The sequence below is a fragment of the Parastagonospora nodorum genome (genome assembly GCF_000146915.1).
Source record: "Parastagonospora nodorum SN15 chromosome Unknown scaffold_3, whole genome shotgun sequence".
Taxonomy (NCBI): Eukaryota; Fungi; Ascomycota; class Dothideomycetes; order Pleosporales; family Phaeosphaeriaceae; genus Parastagonospora; species Parastagonospora nodorum.
This window is the reverse complement of record NW_001884551.1, coordinates 480,133-493,699: the sequence shown is the minus strand read 5'-3', so window position 1 is coordinate 493,699 and position 13,567 is coordinate 480,133. Positions and strand designations below refer to the sequence as shown.

Below are 13,567 nucleotides of genomic sequence, written 5' to 3'. Positions count from 1 at the left end.
TCTTGAACATTTTGACCACTTCAGCGACCGCCTCCACTCTAGCGTTCAACTCCTCTGACTTCTTTCACTCCCATCACTTGGCTGACGACATTAATACGCCAACACGATTCCAGCACATAGTTGGGCCCTTCACTATCGACAAAGCTTGGCAATATTAGACCCTCGACTTACTCCCTTCCTTAGTTCGCTCACTCGCCAGCACTCTGCCTCTCCCCACTCTTCTTGTCAACTACCCACGACATTTCTCTACCACCCACGTCTCAACCAACACGTTTGGAACTCAGACTTCTAAATATCCACTCCAACCGAACATACTCCTAAGACATACCCATTTGATACCATGTCTTCTTTCCAGATCTTCGAAGGCGCTTCCGCCGACCAGGCCTTCGATGTTATCAACATGAAGAAGTGCAAGAAGACTGCCGACATCACCGTCAATGACACCGCTCTTGACATCATCTGCTCCACCACCACCAAGGCCAACGTCCTTGATCAGCCATGGGCTTTCGCGATCTTGTTCGGCAAGCCCGTCGAGGCTGGTTATGACGAGCCTCGCGCCGCGCTCGAGGAGCATCCACTTCTACACATGACCGACATCGATGAATGTGTAGTGGTTAGCATGAAGTACGGCGGCGTTGAGTACTCGAGCTTGGAGCTTGTCGGCAGTGAAGACACCGCTGTCCAGGAGCGGTCCTCACAGCCCTCTAACCATGCCTCTCCTTTCCCCACCACGGGTGTACCTCCTCGTATCTCAACGTCCAAGTCCTCAGGCCACGGATCTGGAATCGCCCCTAAGGCCATGGATGCTCGATCTCGCCTTCGCCTCAAGTACGAGAAGCAGTTGCAAGAGAAGAACCTCGCCCTGTGGCTCGCTCTGCAGAAGAGGCACAAGTCCATCGCCGCCCGCAAGCCACGAGGCACCTACAAGACCACCCAGGAAGACTACTGGCTCGATGTGTTCATGCAAGTGTTCCCCGACATGCCGGACGTCGAGCGCGCTGCTCGCTTGAAAGTCTTGGAGGGCTTGGGAGATATTGATGACAATGGCTGGGAGGCTAAGTGGCGGTCGTTTGCGTCTGTGCAGGCGTACAAGCCGGCTGAGGCTGTGATTGATGCAGGGGTTTGGGGTCCGATCTTCTCCCACTTGTCGAAGGAGTTTGAAGAGTTCATGCACAAGCCAGTCGCGGATGAGCAGCTTGCAAAGCCAACTCCGGTTTACCCATCAGGGCCTTTCACTGCGACTGGCCCTGCCTTCGGCAACAAGAACCCTTCTGCCCTGCAGGACTTCGTTAGCCCACTTACGGCCGACCAGCACGCAAAGCCGTCTCGAATTTACCCACCAACCCCGTTCACTATGACGAGCCCTCCTTTCGCTAGTCAGGCACTTTCTGCGTTGAAGGGCTTCGACAAGCCAAAGTTCGGGTTCTTGACCAACAAGGAATCCACGACGACTCTCTCCTCAGCACTTTCTGCTCGAACGGAGACATCATCACCGCTTACCTCGGTCTTGCAGCAGCCACTGCCTCTGTTCTCTGTCCCCTCACTCTTCAGTAATATTGGCGCCACTACCGTTTCGGCAAATAGACTTGATGTTGGCAAGACGCCGAACAAGACTTTGCCATTGGGCCTCCAGAAGCCATGGAAAGGTCTGAGCGTGTCCGCTGAACTAAAGAGCGACAGTCCCTTCGTCTTCGATACCAGCAAACTTTCCGGCACCATCTTCTCCCCTCAAGCTGCTGCCACCACCAAGCCGTTTGTGTTTGGCGCGAGTTCTAAAGCTGTCGTCATATCAGAGACGGATCATACGACGGATCATACGACGGACTATGAGAACGAGGTCGATTCCTCTGAGGTTGACAACGGCATCTCAGCGGCCTTCCTCGAAGACGCTGTCTTCGGGACTTATGATATTGACTCGGATGATGAATTTGAAGATGTTTGGCCGGTCGACAACACAGAGGTTGAACAGCTCCTTTCCGATGATCACGGATTCGCACTCGAAGAGACGTCTATCGAGGAGCTACAACTCGCACCCTACACCGTGGGCGAGTATCTTACTGACAACATCTACCTCATTTTCGGTCGCCCATTCGAGTGCAGCCGTGAGATGGCCTTAGAGAAGTACGCCGGGCTCAACGCGCACTATGGGGTTGGCTTATCTTCACCCTGCCCACCCACTTGGACTCGCCCTTCTTCGATCCTGAAGTGGAGCGAAGTCGTTGAGAATTTCGAGACTGACTTTGTTGAGCTCACGATGCCGGGCGCATCGCAGTCTGAGAAGTACAATAGGGTTGCCTTCTTGATGAACGAGCTCAAGGTGTCGATGGGTGAGGCCTGGGATACGATGGATGATGTTGAGCCACTTCCTGCTCGCGTCAAATTCACCACCAGCCAAGATGGTGACAAGTTCGAAGACGACGCCATGTATGCGTACGTCAACGGATACGACTCCCTCGCTCAGCGAGAGTATGATGCGTCACGATCTGATACTGCCATCACTGATGAGCATTATGCTCGGTACGAGCTTGCTTCGCTCCCGTCCTCGCCGATTGAAGTCACTATCGGTCAAGCTGGCGACAAATTCGAAGACGACGCCATTTATGGCACCGCGGATGGCTATGACCTCCTGGCTCAGCGCGAGAACGATACACCACGTACAGAGAGCGTGGTCACCCACGAGCAATTTGCCCGCACCAGTCCTCCTCCAAAGCAGCTGGAAGTTACCATCAGCCAAGCTGGTGAAAAGTTCGAAGATGATGTCATATATGGCGGCGCCAGCGCCTATGAGCTTCTCGCACAGCGCGAATACTACTCCACCGATGGAGAAGATGAGTCGGATGGAGATGATACCAGCCCGCCCTCGTCGACCGATTCGCTCGCCCTCTCGCCTGAGCGTCCTCTCAGCCCTGATGACGGCGCATACACTATGGACGATCTCATCGATGGCCAATCCCACACTACACACCATTGTCTGGAAGCCTTTGAGCTTGACTGCCCAGAGCAGACATGCACTTACCGCATCGCCGCACCACAGTTGGATGCTTCAGGAGACGACCAGGAGTCTCAGTTGCCGAAGGTCACAGAATCCCACCCCTTTGGCACTCCGGGTCCTTTGGCGTTCGATTTCGATGTCAATGTGGAGACTGAGGTGGTCGCTCAAGGTTCTTCCGATGTCGAGCACGACACGTTGGTAGTGTTTGACGAAGACAGCTCAGCGTCTGACAACGAGACTGTAGTTGCATCGGATGACGAGGACTTTTGCTACGCGAAGATTGCTACAAAGGCAGTGCCATCTTCACCGAGCACACATAATCTCAGCGATGGTCATAGCGTGCTCAATCTTGAGCCTTCCAAAGACATGCGAGACTGGGCGGAGACCTTTTGCGACCAGGCTTTTGCTGCACCCTTGGTTCCCCAGCTGCCCGTCTTGCAGCTCGAGAAGACAGCGTTTTTGAGCCTCTTCGATCCCAACATGCTTTTCGAGACTTCAGACAATCCAGAGGATCTTGACTATGTCCTCCCCGAATTCAGTACTTTCTTCACTCCATTGTCGCCGAAGATCCGCACTGACCAGCCACTGTTGATTCCAGACCTACCCATCGATAAGGACAAGCTCATATCGGACTTGACCGCCCTCGTCGCCGAAATCGAGCACAACCACAAGCCATCAGCTGTACCCGCCTTCCTTGTCACCCCTCCGGAGCCTGAGCGCAGTGCTGCATACTACAGGCGAATCAACGAGGCCTGGGCGCCGACCCCACGATTCACTCGTGAGGACTACAAGCTGCGTTTCAGCGAGCGCTAGATACGACTGCGTCATACAAAAAAAAGGTATGAGCTCCACAGTTGTCATGGTATCGGATGCAGCTAACCTCTTCGACAGTTCTCTCGTATGTACATGTGATCTCGCCCCACCCCGGGGTTTTGAGATTGGCATACAAGAAGCTTAACATACACGCTACACACAAGCTCCCACAGTCATCTAGCTTGAAGCTTCTCGATCTCACCGTTCAAGGTTGAGATTGGCGTCAGCTGGCATTGTGACTTAATTTTGTAGCGATTCAAGAGGATGGCATACACGCTGCGTCACGACTCCTGCATCTTCTAGTTCGGCACTTCTTGATCTCGCCGTTTGGCTGAGATTGGCGTCGACCAATTATTCGGTTTGATTTTACGATGCGTGGTTTCTTTTTATGAGATCTGTCGGTGTACTTGGGAGCGTGTCCTTTGTTCTTGAGCTGACTGAAAAAGTTTGTATCGGTTTTGCTTTTATGGGTGTAGATACATTTTCGAAACTAATATGTCACATCATCTCTAATCTTGAACAGTTACATGAAATACCGGGTTTCGATCGCGCACTGATAACCAGTGAGCCGTGTCCCACGTGTTCCTAATGACATGTCCGGCGTGCATAACCCAGGCACCGAGACCGAGAGCCTGGTAAAATCCAACGGCTAACATCGACAGCAACTCGCGAATCGCCTCTCATGTTCAGCCGTCCGATGCTTATCTCACACCTTTCCCCGCTAATGATCCCCAGAAAAGCTTAAATAAATACCCGTCCATACCAGGGTCTTGGCTTAGCGTCGCGCCGTCTCAAAGCTAACGTCTGCTTTCGATAAGTTCTGACTTCTCTCCGCATGTTGTGATCTGGCGGTGATGGTGCTGCCAGCTTTATCCCGCTGCCGTTGGGTAAATGAGAGTTTGACGCGATCATCATGGCGTCATTCGAGTTGGCGAACATCAGGACTTCCCGACATTTTCGGAGGCAGGGGTTCATATTAGTCTGGTCAGTTTTATAAGTAACGGGGCGTGTGTCTGGAGATGGTGATCCTGGATGTGTCTTTGGCACAAATATGGCAATGGCCACAACATTCCTGCTTCATCTCGCATTCGCGAGTATCATCTCTGCTCAATATGTCCCAATACCGTGGGCTTACACTCAGGATGAGCCACCAGTACAAGTGTCTGTCAATGCAGGAGTTCGGCATCAAAAGATGATTGGAGGCGGCTGTTCAGGAGCCTTCGGTGTCGCCTGCGATCAGACTGGGGCACGCGGTCTCTCTCCAGAGAACCAACAACTCGTCAGCGAATACCTCTTTAACGAGAACCTTGGAGGCCTGTCGATCCTTCGCAACCGCATTGGCTCGAACCCGAACGATGGAATCCTTGGTACCTGCCCCGAGACACCCTCTTCAATATTCAACTACACGGGTCTTGGAACAAATGATTCGACAGCGGATAGTTGTCAGTTGAAGTTGACGCAGCAAGCTTTAATCGCCAATCCCGACCTGTTCATATATGCCGACGCGTGGTCAGCTCCAGGATGCTTCAAGACGGATGCAACTGACAAGAACGGAGGTCTCATCTGCGGAGTTCGTGGAAGCAATTGTACTCAAGACTGGCGCCAAGCATACGCAGACTACCTAGTACAGTACGTCAAATTATACGAGCAGAAGGGCATAAACGTCAGCTTGTTGGGGGCCTTCAACGAACCGGACTTCAATCCCGTTAGCTACGCTAGTATGGACTCGGACGGATATCAAGCGAAGGACTTCCTCGAAATCTTGTACCCTGCCGTCAAAAAATATCGCACAGACTTGCAGGTGTCCTGCTGTGACGCCACTGGCGCCCGTCAAGAGCGCACTATTCTCTACGAGTTGGAGCAAGCTGGTGGTGGGAAGTTGTACGATGTCGCGACTTGGCATAATTACCAGAGTAACCCAGAACGACCTTTCAACACGCAAGGTCAGCCAAACCTTGAGACGGAATGGTCGGATGGTAGCGGTACTTTCAACACTACCTGGGACACGACTGGCCAGCTTGCCGAAGGTTTACAGTGGGCTATTTACATGTAAGTTGGAAAATTCAAGCCATGATAGCTGTCATACTGACCCTTTTAGGCACGACGCCTTCGTCTACAGCGACACCTCCGGCTATCTCCACTGGTGGTGCGCCCAAAACAACACAGGCACGACAGCTGGAAGCGACGCCATCCTCGTCCGCCTCGCCAACAACAGCTTCGAAGTTTCACGCCGTCTTTGGGCATTCGCAGGCTACTTCCGCTTCGCACGACCAGGTTCAGTTCGCATTGGTGCAAATAGCAGCGCTGAAAATATGTTGGTGACCGCTTTCGAGAATGTCAACGGCACAGTTGCCATCCCTGTCATCAATGAAGCACATTTTGAGCGCCAGGTGGAAGTCTATCTCAGCAATTGTAAGCTGAAGTTGGATATGGCGACTGCGTATTTGGCGGACAATGATCACAATAATACGATGGTTGGGAGTTATCATGTTAATGGTTCGAGCTTCTTAGCGAGTGTGCCGCCGAGGTCGATGACCACGTTTTTCCTGGAGTAGACATAGTTTAGACTTTTGATTAAACAATCTGGCTCTGGCCTTATCTATAGTCCCGTAAATGTGTAGACATATCTCGCCTCTCCAGATGTCGTAGCAAATGTCACTTGTGACGCCCTCGAAGATGACGATTCACTTCAAGCTTAGGCCCAATTCGGCCAAAGCTCACTCCCATGATAACTATTTCCAACCTGCGGTCCCTCGCTTGACAGAATTTGCCCAAGCTCGCACTTCGTGAACGCAACTTTCGGCTGCTGCGCATAAAAGTCATCGAACTTGGATGCTAGAGCATCCTCTAGATTTACAACGTCACCCTTGGGATGAATGACGGACCAGGGATCGGTGCAGGAAGAAGCTTTGCAAGTCTTGAGGACCAAGAGTAGGGCGTCCAGACGACTTTGGAGCCTGGAGATTGGCTGGTTCAGAACGAGAGTAGGCTGTTTGGACGGGTTGACGAGGTTGTTGACTTGACCAGGATCTTTCTGTCAGACTATTAGCAAACTCTGGATGCAATTCCGGCGGAAGAGAACTCATACGGTCATGTCGTAAAGCTCATGCTCGTTCGTGCACCACACAGTGTACAAGAGATTGTAGCGCTCTCCAATGATACGGACAGCCTTGTAGGTGTTGTTCGGAACATTAACTGAGAGGTCATGAGGTTAGCAAAATACTTAAGTTGTGTGACATAATAAGTATTACCTCCATAAGTCCCCTCGCCACGACCTGGGCCCCAGAATTCAACATTCACATGATCCCGCTTCTTCTTTTTCAATTGCTCGGCGATCGCTTTGCTAGTAACCGGGATTGGCTGACCATCGAAGTCGTCTCGCTGCTCGATTCCAGCGAGTTCGAATAGCGTAGGAACGATGTCGGTGTGCGTGGTGACTACATCAACCGTCTTACCTTTGGGTACATTAGGGCCGCGAACGTAGAATGGCACATTGATATCTTCTTCGAAGGCGCATGTTTTGCCGGGCTGGAGCCTATGCTGGCCGATATGGTACCCATTGTCGGAAGTGAAGATGATGTAAGTATTATCCAGGAGTTTATATTTTTCCAGGCGGTTGACGACTTCGTCCACTAACTCGTCAACGGATTGCAGTGACTGTAGGCGGCCAACGTGCCACTCATCGTGGGAGGCGATCACCGTGCCATTCAGCTTCTCTAATTTCGATATCCAACTTGCTCCACTTGGCTAAAGAAAATTAGCATCATCTTCAATCAAATCCCAGGGTTGTATACCTTATCAGGATTCCAGTTACTTGTCCGAGGAGCTTTGGCGTCCAAGAACAGTTTCTGGTGTCTTTTCGCGCCAACAGCCTTCGTAAAACCGCCAGTGCCATTAAACTCAGCATGTGGCCCAATGGGTGCAATGCCAATAAAGAATGGTTTTGACGTATTGGCAACAGTATCGATGAATTCTAGTCCTTTCTCTTTTACCAGATCAGTGTTGTATTGGCCGGGAGCTGGTGCTGGCGGAGCCTGGTCCTTTTGGAATGTCGCATTCCAGTAGATATAGGTACCAGGGTCGACAAGAACTGAAAATTGTTTAGTCTAGTAAAACTTTCTGATCTATTGTTTACAGGTACGTACAATCAGTACCGTTCCATCCAGCAGGGAGCGGCTTGTTCCAAGTCGTGGTTGAGTGCCCATTCATCAGCTTGCCAGTGTAGTATGTATCATATCCCGCACCCTGGAGGAATACTGGCAGGTACTTGTCGTTCAAACCTTGTGATATGAATTTCGTGTAGCCGCCTACGGAAGTTAGTAATCTATGAGCCTTTGGCCGAACTAATTACTCACCGTAAGGCGGGTTCACGTCGGTCACGTTTGTATTGTGCGCAGCCTTGCCAGTGAGAAGACTGACACGTGATGGACAGCATATGGAAATCGTGCAATAATGCTGCTTGTAGAATGTGCCCTGCTTCCCCAATTGCTTCCTTGTCAACGGCATATAGTCCATCGAGCCAAGGTGAAGATCTTGGTCATCGGTAATGATGAAGACAAAATTAGGCTTGCCATGCCTGGTACTCGATGTTGCAATAGTCGTACTGGCTGACCATAGCAGGCACAGCTTCCACAAAATTGAAAACGACAACATCGCGGATCAAATTGGTCTGGAACCCAAAAACAGCTTTTGAGAGGCACTTTGTTGAACCTGCCATTGGCACAGCACTCTCTTATATTTTCAAGTTCTTCAGACATCGTCATATTCCCTGCTCGCAAGGTCCACCCTATGTAAAGCGTGCTCGCTGGTATGTATTGCGACATCGTGCTCAAACTAAACGCGGTTAGCGCGACGGTTGGACGTGGGCGAACCATGCATACCGTGCACAGACACCGGGCGCCTAGAGACACTAGGCGCCTACCTAATAATATTATTATAATCTTAAACTTAAAGCTATATAATGCTATATAATAGCTCTATATATATAAAAACATAGTATAGCAGTAATTAGATACTTATAATTAATTTATATTATCTAAATTTACTTAGAAGCTTAATATTATAGCTATATAATATTACTTAAGTTAATAGAGAAAATAAAGTAAGTTAAACTTAAGTAGTAGCTATCTTATTTACTACTTATTTCTAATACTTCTTCTTAAAGAAAATTACTTATAAGGCTTTATACTTACTACTTTAGAATAATTATATAGCTTTCTTAGCGTTATACTGCTATTTTTAATACTTATATTTAGCTTATTTTTTAGCTTTCTTTTTTTCTTTTATTATCTTAAGTCTCTACTTCTTTATATACTTCTTCTTAAGCTTAACTTAATACTATAGTTAAGCTTCTTTATACTACTTCTTAGCTTATATTTTCTAGAGTTTTTTTTCTATTTCTTCTTACTTATAGATTACTTCTTAAGCTTAAGCTTTATAGAACTTATAAAAGAACTAGAAGATAGTACTACTATAATACTCTTAGTGCTATTAAAGATTAAAAGCTTTATTCTTATTTTTATACTTTTACTTATATAAAAGAGTAGTTCTTAATTACTTATTCTTATAATAAAGTAGCTTATTTTAAACTTAGAGATAGTAAAATAAAATACTAAGCTTTCTTACTTTATTCTAAGCTTTATTCTTAGTAGTATCTTATACTAATTATTATAGCTAATTCTAATTATTTAAAGAGAGATAGAATAGCTTACTAGAGTTTTTATTAAATATTTATTCTAAATCTATTAAGAATAACTCTTAGATTAGTTAGCTATATACTAGTAGCTTTAAAAGCTTTTAAGATAATATTTTTTTTAAAAGATAAGCTTTAAGCTTACTAGAAAAGAGAAAAAAAGTCTTCTTTCTTAATAGAGATAAAGCTCTAGGTATTATAGAGATACTAAGTAAGCTTATTAAAGTAGCTTAATAAGAGTAGCTTAAATATTACTATATCTAGTAGTTATAGTATATAGGTTAAATAAGAAGAAAATACTATTAGAAGAATTCTATAGTAATTATAATACTTAAGAAACTTAGAGATAAGATAAGATTTATAGCTATTAAGAATAAGTAATTACTATCTTCTTAGTTTATTCTTTATATAGTAATTAAATACTTACTTAAGCTATGCTAAACTAATATTATTATTACTCTAACTTAATTAAGATAATATAATAAAGATATTATAATTCTCTATAGTAATTCTCTTTACCTAGTTTAATCTAATTACTTTCTAAGTTAATATATAAATAAAGCTTAGTAGTAGTAAGCTTCTATTAGTATAGATATAAGCTAAGAGTATTAAAAATTTATATAATCTATCTTAAAGTAATACTCTAATCTCTTTCTTATTCTATTAATATTTACTAAAGACTTTCTTACTTATTCTAATAATTCTAATAAAAAAGCCTTTTTTATCTATATTATATATATTACTAGCTTTAAGATAATACTTATTAAGCTTCTTATATAGAAGGTTAAAGTAAGCTTAATATTTAATATAGAAATTAGCTTAGTAATATATATAATCTATAGCGCTAGTTCTCTTTAAGATAAGCTTATTTTTATTCTAGCTAATAAAGTATAAAACTTAGCGCTTAGAGACCTTCTTCTTAGCTATAGATAAAGTAAAATTTCTAATTATCTTTCTTATAGAAGGTAAGCCTTACCTAGTAAGCTTTTTAATATATAGTATAAGCTCTAACTTCTATAGTAAGCTAAGTTTATATCTATTTAGTAGCTAAGTACCTACTATAGCTTATATACCTCTATATCTTTAGCTTAATATTATATAATTAATATTATATTTTGCAGTAACTTCTATATATATAAAATATTCTTCTAGCTTATATAATTTAATATCTTTAATTATAGCTTAAATTAGATCTATAGTAGTAGAGTTATAATATATTAAAGTTAGTATTAATAATACGTTTTAGTTTTAGGATAGGCGCCTAGTGTCTCTAGGCGCCTAGTGTCCGTGCACGGTAACTTACGCCGATTCGCGACCAACATAATTCAATTCGTCGCGCAGAGAGCCGATCTTAGCACGGCGCTCGCGTGTGAGCTCGTTGGTAACATCATCTTTTGTGTCAGCTAGAACATCTGTAGAAACAGTAAATAACTCAAGGAAGAATCATCCGGAAGCAGCGATGAAGGTGTACATTGCGCGAACGTGCCTCTCCTCGAAAATTGAGTCAATGGCCCGCGCTCAACTACCTATTGACCGAAACTCAAAATAGTCATCGGCCTTGACTGCAACCAGAGTCATGCGCCGACACGAGCAAAAAGGTTTGTAGTATAAATTCGGTCGTGAAACTTCCCAGCTCACAGAGACAATCTGTACCGTACTGAGATTTTAGCTTCCTCTTTTTCCATTCATCTTCTCGGAATCTCAGTATTATATCATCGACTGCTATGATAACGAAGCTTCTCCAACAATGGCCCTACATACCCGGGTCGCCACATATGATTGCAGACCGCCGAAACCAGACTCCAGAGTCGACTTGGAAATTCATATATGAGACACTTCAAAAGCAACAAGTTGCAGGCATATAATTTTCTCGATAAAGCTGGCCATTTGTATTTGCGAGTACGCAAAAGGGAGTCGCAAAGCCCGACGCACCGTAGCAATTAGATGAGATCATTATATGTAGTGGATGTGCCCCAAGTGTGACGGTCTCGTTCAGTAGGTGAGTTTAAGCTCTGCTTGAGACTATGCGCATCGAGTCAATATTGGTAAGACAAAGTGGGCAGTTGTAGGAAACTGATCTCGTGGGACTCATGCTATTACTAGTACTCTTCACAAGACACACAGAATTTGACTAGTTCCTGACTATAAAGCCAGCAGCTTCCAAGCGATTGCATTTGTTGCATCCCTCTTTACTTTTTGGCACAATACACTAAGCTCATACCATCATGATGAACAGTCTTTCAGTACCAATTAGCAGACGGGCGGATGAACCGTCTTCTCTGAAAGGTACTACTTACACAATAACACCACTCATGTCCCTATTAACGGCCGCCAACGATACAATTTTCGACAAGAGCGACTTCTCTAAGCTTGAGAAAGGCGAACCTGTCAGTCTTTGGCCGAACGACATACCGGAGGGAAAATTATGTACATGCCTCATACCTTTAGCCGACGATAGTGGCGAGGGAAGCAGCTTTAGCTGCGAATAGTCTCACTACCTCATGTTTCAACAATTCAGAGGTGACAATAAGAATTACAAGAAGTACAGGAGCTACCGTAATGGCAACGGATTCACTAACGAGGGAGGAAGTATTTTGTCTTATGTAGAGGAGGAGTAGAAGGAGTTCTTCTGGTTGCCTGAATGCGTGATGGGTGTGCGTATAGTGGTAGCTTAGCTGATTTCTAAATCTTCAAGTACATTTTTTAGAACTTTGAACGCGTGCGAGCCTGTATGTTTGATCTCATCGGGTCTCCATGAGACATGTCAACCGTATGATCCATCGCATTTGGTGCATTCGATGTGTTTTTTTGGAAAAAGCTTGGGAAATGGTTCGTGACGGAACGAATAGGGAGTAATGTCGAGGTGCAGGCGGGAAAGCTCTAGTCTTACGTGTGAACGGAAGAAAGAGGGTATATTCCCGTAGGCGAGAAATACAGTGAGTATCAGTACATGTTGGTATAGGCTCGATGAAACAGGCGTATGGGTTTTGTAGATAAATCTTGTGCAACTAAGTCATTCCCTACGAGCAACATTCTTCGCAATTTGAATATCCACAGTCTTTTGCGCGCGTCGCTTCGTCATGTTTGGTAACTATCTCTCTGCCATCGTGGCTCGTGTGCTATTCAAGAGCGACTTCTTCACGTCGCGCCATGAAGTGCAGTCATTGCTCGTATGACTCCGGAGATCGCTAAAATTGTCATTCACATCGCAAACCAGCGATGGACGCTCCTTGAATACTCTGCACTCGTCTCCTAGATTTTCATTTTTCTAAACAAAGCATAACAAATCATAAGTATCACTATCAGCAATGTCCTCCGCTCCAAACCAATCCACGACCGACACAGGCCTCGCCTCTCCTTCCACTGCCGATCCAGTGATCTTTACCCTACCCCATCACGTGGCTTTCCCAGAATAGACTTCATGGACTGTACTGCAAAGCCTGAAGCGGTCATTCGCCAGAAGCTGCCGCGACCTCTGCTACCTTGATAGAAACTGCTTCCACGCCGGCCGAATAGAATGTCTCTGTGGGGGTCTCGATCCCATCATTATAGCCGCAGGAGACGTACCCGAGGAGTGTCGTTGCTCTTACTTGAGGGAAGGGAACGAGTATTTCGAACACCGACATTACGTAAAGTGTTTCAACAAGACAGTAGGGGGTACGAACTCTAAAGTGTACTGTGTCGGTAATTGGGGGGCAGATGTGGAAAGACGGCCGAAGATGCAGATATGGGGGGGGGGGGGGCGAGTGGTCTATGTATAATAAGAAAATACAGGACGAGAACATGAAGAAGGAGGGGCAGTGGCTGATATATGTCCGGGAGAGAGATGGATACAATGGTGGTATAGAAAGCTACGGACCAGTTCATGATGTCGATGTAGCGGGCAGGAGGTTGAAGAATGTGGGCATCTTTGGAGCCATGGGGCTGTTGACAGTAGTGGGACTACTCAGGATAGCCAGGACGGCTGTGAGATGAAACGATGGCACTGGAAATAGTACCAAAAATTTGAAAAATAGATGCTCGAATGAGTTCTGCATACCAATCAGCGGCTCCCTCAAGTCTTTCAATTT

General features: G+C 45.8%; 3 protein-coding genes across 3 annotated transcripts; 2 read left to right on the top strand and 1 right to left on the bottom strand.

Annotated features, from left to right (window-relative positions):
• Window positions 1-340: 340 nt before the first annotated feature.
• SNOG_02068 (hypothetical protein) lies at window positions 341-3,805 on the top strand (the record flags this gene model as incomplete). The annotated part of the gene is made up of 1 exon (XM_001792635.1): window positions 341-3,805. One exon carries the CDS (start codon window positions 341-343, stop codon window positions 3,803-3,805), a length of 3,465 nt encoding a protein of 1,154 aa, XP_001792687.1.
• Window positions 3,806-4,856: 1,051 nt separating this feature from the next.
• Window positions 4,857-6,360, top strand: SNOG_02067 (hypothetical protein; the record flags this gene model as incomplete). Its single annotated transcript, XM_001792634.1, has 2 exons — window positions 4,857-5,854; window positions 5,904-6,360. The coding sequence occupies 2 exons, from the start codon at window positions 4,857-4,859 to the stop codon at window positions 6,358-6,360; spliced, it is 1,455 nt and encodes a 484-aa protein (XP_001792686.1).
• A 140-nt stretch (window positions 6,361-6,500) lies between these two features.
• On the bottom strand, window positions 6,501-8,522 carry SNOG_02066 (hypothetical protein; the record flags this gene model as incomplete). Its single annotated transcript, XM_001792633.1, has 7 exons — window positions 6,501-6,839; window positions 6,894-7,000; window positions 7,057-7,552; window positions 7,600-7,895; window positions 7,951-8,112; window positions 8,161-8,381; window positions 8,410-8,522. The coding sequence occupies 7 exons, from the start codon at window positions 8,520-8,522 to the stop codon at window positions 6,501-6,503; spliced, it is 1,734 nt and encodes a 577-aa protein (XP_001792685.1).
• Between the last annotated feature and the right edge of the window lie 5,045 nt (window positions 8,523-13,567).